The sequence below is a fragment of the Myotis myotis genome, unplaced genomic scaffold, assembly GCF_014108235.1.
Source record: "Myotis myotis isolate mMyoMyo1 unplaced genomic scaffold, mMyoMyo1.p scaffold_m19_p_27, whole genome shotgun sequence".
NCBI lineage: Eukaryota > Metazoa > Chordata > Mammalia > Chiroptera > Vespertilionidae > Myotis > Myotis myotis.
The window spans coordinates 1,473,687-1,485,804 of record NW_023416332.1 but is presented as its reverse complement, the minus strand read 5'-3'; the positions used below and the strand labels follow the sequence as shown (position 1 = coordinate 1,485,804).

At 65.1% G+C, this 12,118-nt stretch overlaps 1 protein-coding gene across 5 annotated transcripts in view; it reads right to left on the bottom strand.

Moving 5' to 3' along the window:
- SYT7 (synaptotagmin 7) overlaps positions 1-11,291 on the bottom strand; it is a 56,861-nt gene extending 45,570 nt beyond the window's left edge. For 2 of the 5 annotated variants that reach the window (XM_036295780.1, XM_036295781.1), the window contains exon 1: positions 10,945-11,291. In XM_036295780.1, the coding sequence (XP_036151673.1) occupies positions 10,945-10,975 (31 nt within the window). In that variant the 5' untranslated portion in view covers positions 10,976-11,291. The remainder of the gene's footprint in view (positions 1-10,944) is intronic. The other 3 variants (XM_036295782.1, XM_036295783.1, XM_036295785.1) reach the window with 3 other exon arrangements.
- Between the last annotated feature and the right edge of the window lie 827 nt (positions 11,292-12,118).

The window sequence follows — 12,118 nt, the reverse complement described above, 5'->3', positions numbered from 1 at the left end:
GGCTCAGGAGCCGGGAAGCCAGGAAGATGCAGAGAAATGGGGAACGTGTCATGTTGTAGAAAGGAGAGACCTCAGGAAGCAGAGAGACCAAGCGGGGGCTCTCCCCTCTTGGGAGAGGGAGAGGAAGGAAGGAAGCACCTGGAAAATGGTCAAGATGCGGGAAGTGGGAGAGGTGGGGGGGGGGGGCGGGGGGGACTCCAGGAAGGGGAAGGAGAGAGGAAGGGCAGGGAGGAAGGAGGAACTGCTGGAGGAAAGCCCTGGAGAGCCGGGGAGGAGAGCCGGGGAGGAGAGCCGGGGAGGACGGCTGGAGTGGCAGCTCCCAGGGCCCCAGGAAAGGCTCTCTCTCTGTCATTGTCCTTGAGCCTCCCCCAATGTCAGGGCCCAGCCAGTTGGGCCTGCCTGCCTCCTACGCACCCACAGGTACCGGCAGGCATATGGCAGGCCACCAGCCAGCTTGGGCCCGCATGCTCCACTCACCCAGGGCAGCCGGCCCACTTCCTTCTGCCAACCTGCCACCCCCTCTCGGGGGCTGAGCCAGGGACCCTCCTGGGCCACGCGGCTCCAGGACTGGGTGGTCCTGCCTTCCCACTGCACAGAGGGAGGATCAAGGCCCAGAGATGAAAAGGTGCTTGTCCAAGGTCGTGGAGCAAGTACGTGATGAGGCAGATACAGAGGGCTCAGGGGCTAAGTCCCAAAGGTGGGTCCTGTTCCCTCCTGGGCAGAACCAGTAACGGGAGACAAAGGCAGGTCCTGGTTGCCAGCCAGTCAGTCCCGGATCCGTTTAGGCCTGGGGCGGCGGGCGGAAGGGGGCGAGGGCAGCAGGGGCCGGAGGGGAAGCGGGGAAGTCGCCACGGAGGGAGCACAGCGGGAGGGCTCCACGGCGGTTAGCTGACATTACTGAGCATTTACTACGTACAGTGCTCCAGCCACTTACATGCTACAGGCGGGGTCTAATTTACCCCCCACAACAACCCTATGAAGCATGGACCACTCTTATTCCATTAGAGGGGCCAACCGAGACTCAGGAGGGTTGGATACGTGGCCAAACCCACAGGCTAACAGTGCCACGGTTCTGCCAGGTGGCTGGCCACTGCCCCAGGGATGCCTCCATCCTGGCATTATCGAATGATGCTCAGGCCCCTGAATTCCCAAGTCCCAGCCCAGCCCTGGGCAGAATCTAGGCCCCGGACGCCAATTGGGTTACAATCCTGTGTTGTGGGGGCTTCCGGTGGCCTGAAGGGGGGCAGTATCCTGAGGTCCCAGACTTGAACAAGCTCTGTCTTACGGTGCTGGAGTCGGGGGTCTAGTCCTGGCTCTGCCACTCACTTGCTGTGTGACTTTGGGCAGGCCTCTTGCCCTCTCTGAACTTGGTGCTGGCACCTATGTCATCAAAGGGGAGGACCAGACACTAGGAGCGAGTACGCACGTGGCGCTAACGCTGATGCCGGCCCGGTTCTAGGCAGTTTACATACGAGCCTCCCAGCCGCCCTCGGAGGCAGGTGCACAGGCAGGAAACGCGTCAGTGGAAGGTAACGGACCTGCCCAGGGTCACACGGCTAACCAATAGGAGGCCGAGCTGAGGCCCGAGCCCCGCTCCTTCGGATCCAGAGCCCCCGCTCTGGCTGTCACTCCCCCTGTCTCCCCAGTGACTCTCAGCCCCGCCTGGTGCCCCTCTGCACAGGCACACCTGCCTTCAGGCTTCCACATGAGCAGCACACACTCCGTCATGTGTCTGCATGATGTGGCATCTGTTGCTTCCACACCTGCTCCCGTGCTGTCAGGCAGTCGCTGCCTGGAATAGCCATGCTCGCTCAGACATTCCCACAGGCACCCCGGCGCCAAGCACAGGGCAGCCCGGCAGGTCCGCACGCACGGCCCCCATTCTGGGCCCGGGCTGACTCGTGGGGGCCGGGCCACGCCTCAGCACACAGCCACCTGGCAGTGACGTGGGTTACCACACCCCTTCTCTTCTGCCCCCCTCTAGCGCCTGGTGACTCACACGTCACATCGCGCACCTGCCGGCTCCCCCATCCACGCTGCCTTCCTCACACCTCGCCCCTCACAGCAGTGGCACCTTCTCCAGGAAGGAAGCAGGCACACGCCCAGCTCCCACGGCCCGAAGATGCCAGCCAGGCCAGGGGTGGAGAGGGAGAGGCACTGACCGGAGGCTCGGGGGCCCCTGGAGGCCATGGTACCTGTCTGAGACTGAACCTCCCTTAGGGCTGAATGCCAGAGCTGAGTTCTCAGGACCCTAGAGATGGTCCCCCTTTTATCGCTGCCAGCTCTGGGGCCAGACGGGGGACCTGGGGACCTCGGCCCATCCCTCCCAAGAAGGCTGTGGTGCCATCAGGGCTCCTCTGGCCAACTTATCATTGCACCCCCACCACCCCATCCCTGGTCCCTGCTCTCTCCTCCCCCTGCCCAAGCATCTTGGAGTTCTGGGTATTTTTAGGCCTCAGCTGACAGGCTGTGAAATCGCTCCCTTCGCACCTCCCCAGCGAGGCGGGGGCTGGAGAGGAGGAATGGGGTTGGGGGGGCACACAGCCAATTCATCAGGCTCCTCCGGGGCTGGCAGGTGCCAAGCAGGGGTGAGGGGTGCCTCCCCTGAGCCAGAGCATCCTTCCACGGGGCCTGAGAGCGGGAGTGGAGACAGGGTGGGAAGGAGGCGCCCCCCGCTCCGAGGCCTGGGGACACAGGCTTCAGGGGACACCCTGAGCACTGAAGCAGGCGCTGGGAACACCCTCGGCGTCCAGCTTGCAGCCACTACCCCTTCCAGCACTCCCTCCCCGCGATGAGCCGAGAGACGGGCTGGCTTGGGTCCTAGTGGGATAAGGGAGGCGCCAGGCCGCGCAGGCCAGTGGTTACTGGAAACAATCTCACTGTGTGCTATTCAGTGGCCTGGTAAGACACCCCGCCTCTCTGCCTCAGTGTCCCCCTCTGTACACAGTGCCAGCGACACCCCCTCACAGGACGGCGGTGAGGATGAGCTGCAGGGAGGAGCACTGTGGTCTGGGGACCCCGCAGGCACTGCCAGGAGGTTCTCCCTGCCACTTCCCATGACCTGTGCACCCCCCGAACCACTCCTCCTTCTTGGGAAGGGGCCTCTAGTTCACCCTGGCATCAGGCCCCCTGGTGCTCCCTGACCCTCTCCCCTCAAGGGGAGCAAAGCCCCAGCTAAGGAGGGTCGTCCTGGAGGCCATCCCCGCCTCCCTGCTCCCTGCTGCGGGACACACACACTCCTGCACAGGGACCCCAATCCCAGCACGGAGAGTGCGGCCAGCGCCTTGGTGTGAGTGAGTGTTTACCAGGGGCGACCCTAAGGGAGTGAGAAGACAGACCCAGGCCCTGAGGGGAATGGGCACCTGGGCACAGAGAGGAGGGTGGCCGCCTCGTTGCCATGGAAACAGGTTGGCTCTCATGGGGTCTGGCAGCTGGAGTAGGAGTTATGTGGCTCCTCCAGGGCCCGGTCCTGACGCCCAGGCTGAGGGGTGGGGTGCAGATCCAACCTCGGGAGCGTGACCCGGGCCCCGGGCCTGCCCATTCGGCTCTGCATCCCTCTCGGAAAGGCTTTCTCCGGCCCCCAGCTCCCGAAGGAGGTCCCCGGGGGTCCATCCAGGCCCATCGGTCCCAGGCCGGCCCCTGACTGCCCCTGACCCACCACAAGCTTTGGAAGAGCAGGGGCCCAGGCCAGTGGCTGCTGCAGACCTGGTGTGGGTGCCCGGCTCAGCCCTGCGCAGGGGAGAGGCCCTCTGCACTGACGGGCATTAAGGCCGCCCGTGGTTCTCCATGGCTCTCCTTCAAAAATCCAATTTTTCTGTTTCAGAATGCCAGGCCCCTCAGAACCTGACCCACCCACCTTTCCCAAGCCTGCACTCCTACACCCGACCCCACGGACCTCCCTTCCAGCCACGCTCACTCACTCACTCGCTTGCTGCTGCCTCCGCTGGCCGAGACCTGTCCCACCTCTGGCCTCTGCACGTGCGGTCCCCTCCACACCCAATGCCTCAGCCCTGCTTGCTCACAGGGCAAGCTCTTCCTCTTCCTTCAAGACCCAAGGCCCTGGGCCCAAAGCTCACACTTGGGTCTGGTCACACTTGGGTTTGGAATCTCACACTGACTTTTTTTTTTTTTTTAAGATTTTTAAATTGATTTTAGAGAGAGAGGAAGAGAGAGGAAGAAAGAGAGAGAAACATCAATATGAGAGCAAAACATCAATCAGCTGCCTTCTGCACACGCCACCCAGGGATCGAGCCTGCAACCTGGGCATGTGCCCGACTGGGAATTGAACCAGCAACCAACCAATTGAGCCATACGGGCAAGGGCTCAAACTGATTTTGTTGTTGTTGTTGTTAATCCTCACCTCAGGGTATTTCTTCCACGATCTTCCAAGAGAGTGGAAGGTAGGCAGGGAGTGGGGGAGGAGGGAGAGAAACATCGATGCGAGAGAGACACATCAATCGGTTGCCTCCTGCACGAGCCCCAACCAGGGCTGGGCATTGAACCCATAACCCAGGCACATGCCCAGGACCTGGAACCGAAGCTGAGACCCCGTGGTATGCGGCCTGACACTCCAACCACTGAACACCACCGGCCAGGCCTCAAACAGGCTTTTAAGGGCAAGTTCCGCCTCCAGCTGTTCTGATGACAACTGACTAACACTACTTGGGTGAAGCCCTCCCCTCCTCCTCCTCCACCAGGGCCGAAGCCAGCCTCATCCTCCTCAGAGCTTCCGGAACCCTCAGCCCACACATCAATCACTTGATCCGGGATAATGCTGGTAACAGCTGCCGTTGGCTGAGCGTCTACGACGTGCCGGGCTCTCTGCTGAAGACGTTTCCCATCCTCCAACCCCTGGGAGGTAAGAAGCATCATCACACCCATTTAGCAGAGGAGCAAACTGAGGCCAGCGTGGCAGAGTCACTTGCTTCAGGGTCACAGCAGCAGTGTCTCTGCCAGGATTCGGACAGACAGCTGCTGGCCGCAGACACCTAGCTTAAGCACGTCAGCCCTGGCACGTACGCAAGTGCCCAGCACATGCCGAGTGCTCAGTGAGCAAACGCGCTGCTTTTACTGCACTGTTACCAGGGGAGGGCACCGGGGGTGCTGAGTGTCCTGAGGGCGTTTCCTTAAGCTGCACCCCTTATCGAGCCTGAAGTCCCCCTTCCTGGAGAAAGGAAGTGAGGGCTCAGGGCAGCCCTTGAGCTGCTCTGGGGGCCAGGATAGTAAAGAGGTGTGCAGGGAGCCCCAATATCAGGACCCGGTGGACCCAGGGAGCCTGAGGGGAGCCACAGCGGGCCGGACGGGCGGAGTGGGAGGGCGTGCTGCGTGCTGCATGCTGCGGAGCTGGCCACTCTCTGGTCCCGCTGACTCTACCCCGTGGTAATGAGCCGGATCCAATTTGTACCCAGGGCCCCGCCGGGAGCAGCTGCCGCGGCAGGGTTTGAAGTAATTTAATTGGACATATTAGCCACACAGCTCTCTTCCGCTCCCCTCGTGCAGGGCCTCACGCAGGCACCCCTCGTGGCCTCCCACACCCCATGCCACCCTACACTGTCTGGGGGCAGGGCGCGCACGGCACCCTCCAGCGTTGGGGGACCCCCACCTGCTAGGACCGGCGCCTTGACACCCCCCTCTTTCATCCTGGGGCTCCAGAACCAGAGGGCTGGCTGGGCTCTGTGGGCCCCAAGTTCTCCCCTTCTTCTGATGCAAGTGGCATATATGGGAGCTGCTGGGGCTGCGGCTCAGACCTCTCGCTCCCGTCTCCTCTGCGGGGCAGAGTGGGTCACCCCCTTTTCTCCCCAGCCAGTCTGAGAGCCCCCAGCTTCCTGCACTCCACGAAGGGCACTGAAGGAGCAGGGCCACCAAGATGGGGGTGCAGTCTTACACACACACACACACACACACACATGCTGACTGACCCACACGCTGTCATGAAAATACCTGTATCCGTCACACCAAAGCTCCAACACCCACACGCCTGCAGGCCACACAGCCAGGCGAGGCCCTGCTCCCAGCAGATGGAGGCCTCAGAGGCAGCCAAGCCGGCAGGTGGGAGGGCGTGGCAGGGGACAGGCAGGGCCCCTGGACGGCACAGGCCCCGCCTGGCTGGGGACAGGGACCCAGGGCCAGGGAGCCACCCTCCCCCAATGCCTTCCGTCACAGCTCCCTGTGCACCTCCCCGAGCTTCGCGACAAATACACTCATTAGCTGCTGTTGACAGCGGGCAAGGCACGGAGATGAGCGCAGCTATTACGGTGGCCCGTCCAGCTGCCGCCCGCACGCAGGTGCCCACGGAGCAGGCTGCTTCTCCCTTCGGGCCCCGCCCTCCCTCCCACTGCTTGGCGGCCCCACACAGTCACCATGCAAGTGGGCTCCCAGCCCAGCCCCACCGGTGACACCTTCCCACGTGCCCTGCCAGGTGGAAGCTGCAGAGCCCCCCGGAGAAGGCCCGACATGCCAGCCCACATTCCAACCAACTGGGTCCAGAATTCCAGGAGCCAGTGCTGGGCGCCATCCAGCCCCTTCCACAGGTCCCGCACTGCCTGCCAGCTCTGTTCTGACCCCTGGGGATCCTGTTGGGTGAGACCTAAGCCCTGCCCTCCAGACACAAGTTGGACAGGGCCCAGCCAGGCTGCCCCTGCTGCCTGGAAAGTCAGCGACTTCCATGTCCATGGAACTGGCACAGTCCGCCTGGCACCATTGACTGGGGTTCCCTGGCAAGGCAGGCGGGCACCCGGGCTGGGCCTGGCACAGGCTGGCTCTGGCACCTGGCCAGACCAGCGACTGCCCCAACAGAGAGCTGACCTCACCAGTTGCATGTGCCACCTGCGGGGCGCTGCCCATGGAGCAGGGGGCTGGCTCCCAGCAGCGCGCCCTGTGCCCCCCGGGCGGCCTCGGTGCCCTGAGAAGGCTGTGCAGCCCTGCTCCAGCCCCGGCCGCCCACCTCCACCAGGCTCCCTCACCACCCTTCTCCCTGCTGTTCCCGCCTCATCCCCGGGGGGAGCAGTTATTGAAAACGGTCCATCAGATTCAATGAGGATTCAAAGCCCCTGAGAGAACGGGGGTGGGCAGGACGTGGGGAGAAAGGCGGTAACCACCCACTCCCCTGCCTTTCCCTAAAGACCTCCTGCAGCCACAGGCGGGAGGGTGAGGGGCAGCCCTCACGGGCACGCTGGCCTCCCAGGACCTTTGGGCCTGAGTTTGGGGTCAGCCAGGTCCCAGCTGCTCAGGGCCTGTCTTTGCTCACCTGACACCTCCCTGTCCCCATGCTTCCAGCTGCCTCACCTGTCACCTGCTGGCCTGTGAGCTCCCACCCCAATCCAGCCTGTTCTAGCCCTCTCCCCCAACTCGGGGGGCGTGGAGGCTGTCTTCCTCCCACCACCCCACAGGCCTTGAGCGCCCCGCCCCTCGGCCAAGCTGTCCCCACAACGCTGTGAACAGCATGAACCAAGGGGTCCTGTCTCCACAGGAAACGCGATCGCTCGGGCGCGCGGGCCACCCTAACCCGAGTCCCACAGAAGCCACCCCTCCCGCCCTGCCCTGCGCTCCGGACCTGCTCAGCCTCAGGGGCCCCTCTAGGTCATGGCCTGTTGGCAGGCCATTTGAACTTCAGTCCTAGACTCTGACCCAAGCCCAGATACAGGCCAGGGAGGTCTGGGCCTGTGCCGGTGGGGCAGGGGAGGGCTGGGGGGGATGGATGGGTAGATGAAGGTAGGGGGAGGGTCTGCCAGTGAAATGGTTAGACAGAGCCAGGCCTCCTTGGGCCATCCAACATCCCAGCCCTGGCCCCTCACCCTGACGGCCCTCACAGCACACCCTGATCTGTTCTTCCAGCCATACCCCCAATTCCTGCCCCACACAGCACCCAGCAGCCACTGCCCTAACTCGTGCCTAGGGGCCTGGGCAATCCCGTGGACCCTTCTGCTTCTAGAGAGGAGACCCACCGTGCCAAGGCCCCCCCTGCCCATGCCGTGTGACCCCCATACTTCTCAGGAAGGGCCTGCCCGGCAGACTTGCTGTAGGGAGCAGAGCATTAACAGGTGGAGCAGATGGAACCTCAGGCACTGCTACCCCCGGGGATAAGCTGGCAGCGGGCGGGCAGGGCAGGCCACCCTCAGGACCGGGTCTCAGCTGCAGGCGCTCAGACTTCCCCTCGCTGGCCCTGATCACTCACTCACTGCAAGGTCACCTCTCCCTCCCTCCCTCCCTGCTGCCGTCCTGCCTGCCCACTGCAACGCTGACCCCTGCAGGCGTGCGGAGGCCCTGCCCGGCCTGGGGACAGGCATCGGAGGGACACAGGGAGGCCAGGCGGCCTGGGACGCACAGGAGAAAGCTGAGAACAGGGAGCGGGGAGAGGGCTGCATGGCTAGGGGGCGGCAGAGGTGAGTCTGCAGGCAGAGCGGGCAAGGTCGGGCAGAGTTTGGACAGACGCTGATGGGAGCCTTCATTCTTCACTGGGCTCCAGCTTTCCCCCACAGTCCCTTGCTCCAGCCTTGAGAGATCTGGGCGAGAACTGCCGGGGGACCAGGGCCCCGAGTGGGAAGGGAGCTGCGCCTGCCCTGTCCCCTAAGTAAGGGTCTTCGTGGTAGGCTGAGCCCTACGGGGACATGCTGAGTGAGTGGGCTGAGGAAGGCGGTACCACAGGGACCCTCTGGAGACAGCTTGGGACATAGGGGAGCAGGACAGGACAGGAGATTAATGCATTTTCAAGGACTGGGCCACAGGTGTTCCTGGGAGAGGGAAGAAGGGCTCAGGATATAAAAGGTACTGGGCCCTGGGGGCCCAGAGAGGTTGGCCTGAATCCCACAGGAATTAATTTGCATATCTCACTCCCACCTGGTGCCATCCAAAGGAAAGGTGGGGGGGCCGGAAATAGGGGACACATAGGCCCGGCTGGGGGAGCAGAGTCTGGGGCGGCCTGGGGTGAGCTGGAGGGGGGAGGGGGAGTCTAGCCTGGAACTGTGAGGTTATGGGCGGTCGGCAGGGATGCTGGGACAGAGGTCAGAGTGAGGTCTCTGTCCCTCAGAGTCCCCCAGGGGACCAGGAGCAAAAGCAGAGGCTGCCATCTCTAGCCTAAGACTGACCCCACCCAGCCCAGTGCCCACACCAGAGAGAAGTAGACCTCAGGCCCGGCCACTTCCGGAGCTGCCCCTGCCATGGCACCGGTGGGCCCGCAGTGGCAGTGGGAGTGGGCAAGACAGGGAGGCCCACTGCCTGGGGGGAGAGGGAGTGGTCTAGGGGCTCCAGCACTGGGCTCCAGGCCCTTCACCCAGAAGATGCCAAACACAGAAAGCTGGCATCCGTGGAGAGGGCAGGGGTGCATGGGGAGCGGTGTTGTCATGGTGCCAGGCCTGGGACAGAAGAGGAGGGTTGGAGAGAGGACGAGGGAACAGCCCCGGGCCACTAACCTAACAGAAGAGGGGCTGCCAGCCGGGCTGGGCAGGGGCGGGGGTGTCCTTCCTGCCGCTCCCCTTCCATCCTCACACCCAGAGCTGGTCTCTGCACTGAGCTGGTTGCTTCCGAGCGGGTGAGCCCAGCAGCAGAATGCACTGCCCTTGGTCCAGGTGCTGGCAGCTGGCAGCCTCCTGGAGGAAGGTGCCAGGGCAGGTAACCTGGGTCCAGATGAAGGGAGGCATCTTCAAAGGCAAGGTGCCTTCAGCCACCCCCTAGAGGGCATTCGCCGATGGGCATGAGGTTCCGGGGAGGGAGCCTGAGCGCTGAGGGAAGGCGATGCCTGGCACCAGGTCTCCCCGTGGAGGCAGCTGCAATGACCCGATGGGGCCGATGGGGCCGAGAGCCGGCTCATCAGGAGGCAAGGGCAGACGGAGGAGGCTGCCCCGAGGGAACCTGCAAAGTGGGGCCGGGGCAAGAGCAGGCAGAGCAGGGGCCCACTGGTGCCCTGAGCCTCCACAGAAGGGGTCTGAGACCTGCTCCCGCCCCCAGGGCCCCCACCCCCGGGGACACCGGCATCAGTAACCCCAGAGACTTTTCTGAGAGCGAGTCCTCAGGCTGGGAGTGCCGGGCCTGGGGTGGGGCACCCCAGGAGGGAGCTGAGACCAGCCTGGGCAGGAGCTGGAGGGGACCTGCCTACAGGTGGGCACTGCCCGAGGAGGCATCGGGAGCCAAGGAGGAAACGGCAGGGCAATTGCCTAAGGAAGGAAGGAGGGTTCCTGGCTTAGCTGCCAGGATGCCAGGATGCCAGGATGCCAGGATGCCGAGCAGACGTGGGCTCCAGGCCACTCCCCAGGCTCCAGCTCCGGAGAATCGCAAAGGAGCGGCCCCTCCCCCGCCCTCCCCCACAGGACCGGAGTGAGTTTGGGGTTCTCGGCGTCCCCCGCCCCAGGAGAGCACCCCCTGGCACCCCCACTCATCCATCTCTGCTCGCGTTCTCTCCAGGTGCTCCAGCCTCCCGCCCCTCGCTCCTGCGGCTCCCCAGCCCCCTCCCCTGCGGCTGCACCAGATTCCCGCTCGCCCCCTGGCACCCTCTCAATTCACAGTTGGCACCGCCGATGGCACCGCTCCCCAGCGCCCGCAGCCTTGGTCAAAAGCTTCCCGGGATCCTGGTCCTGGGGTCCCCTGGCGCGGGCACCTCCCCTTCGGGGCGCTGGTGCTGGGGACCCGGGGATGCCAGCGGCACTGCCCGCTCCCGGTGCCGGCGCCTCGCTCCGCCACGCACGCTGTCCTTGGGCTGCGGGGCGCGGGGGGAGGTCCTTGTGGGGACACTGCGAAGCCGGCGCCGGGCAGCCCGCCGGGCAGGGCTCGGACCCCAGGGGGTGGGGGTCCGGGGTCCGAGCCACGGTCGCTCACGCCCGGGCCCGCGGCTGGGATGACCCTGGGGGAGTCAGCGCGGCTCCGGCGGCCCGGGCTGGGCTCCGAGACGGCGCCCCGCGCTGCCGCCGTCCTGCCCGCCGGTGCGGGGCACCCCGCCCGCGGGGCCGCGCTTACCTGGGCTGGCCGCCTCCGGGTCCCGGTACATGGTCCCCTCGTCGCCGGCTGCCCCCGGGCTTCTCACAGCCGCCCGTGGCCGCGCGCTGCTCCGCCGCCGCTGCAGGGCATGGGGCCCGGCGACCCCCGGGGGCGGGTCCGAGGGCGGGGGCCGCGCGGGCTGCACGGGGCCGCGGAGCCGGGGAGCGGGGGCCGCCCGCCAGCCTCCCGCCGCCGCCGAGCACGCCGCCGCCGCCGCCGCCGAGCCTCCTCCCTCCGGCCCGCGCTGCGTGTGCGTGCCGGAGCGTGTGTGAGTGTGTACGAGGCGTGTGCGTGCGGGTGTGTGTGTGTGTGTGTGTGTGTGAGTGCGCGCCCGGGGCACCGCCGGCGCCGCCCGCCCGCTGCCGCCCGTGCCCGTGCCCGCTGCTGCCCGCTGCCGGCCGCCCGCCGCACTGCAGCCCGCGCCGCCGCCCCGAGGGCACCGCCGCGCCCCGCGCCCCGCCCGCCCACGGCCCCGCGGCGAGGACGCCGCGCCCTCCGGCTGCGCGCCTGGAGCCTGGGGTCCCGCCGCGCTGCGCGACCCGGTCCCGGGGGCAGCGGCTTCGAAGCAACGCAGGGCCGCGGTGCCGGCCGCCTGCTCCGAGGTGCCCTTTGATTCCGCTCCAAGAAGCGTTGAAATCCCGTCCAGGTTTTCCACTTGGTGGCGGCTCCAGGGCGTCAGCTCGGGACTCCACACGGAGCAGGTCCCGGGAAGACAGGCTGGTGTGTGCGAAAACCAGGAGTGGAGTTCTTTTTTTGCCGGGCTGAGCCTGGATCCGCTCCTCTTAGTCCCCCAAGCTTGCACACAGATGGAAGGGAAAAGTCTAGAATCGCCACCCTTGGTGGGGGACTGAGCTCAATGACCATCCCCGCTTACCCCAGTCCCGCAAAATTAGAAATAGACCCTGCAGCCTGTGCTCCTCCCTCTCCTGCACGGCGCCCCACTCCCCCACCCCCTTTTCTTGACCTTGCTTTCGTGGGTAGGAAAGTAATCCCTTTTTGACCTTCCAACCCTGGGGCTCTCTTGGCCCGCTCTGCCCCTCTGTCAGCTCAGCTCAGTCCAAATCAGGGGAACCCTAGTTCCTCTTTCTCCGCAGAATTGGTGTTGGATTCTGTGGCAGAGAAGAGGGGGGCCCTTCTCCCAAGCGTTTGAAGG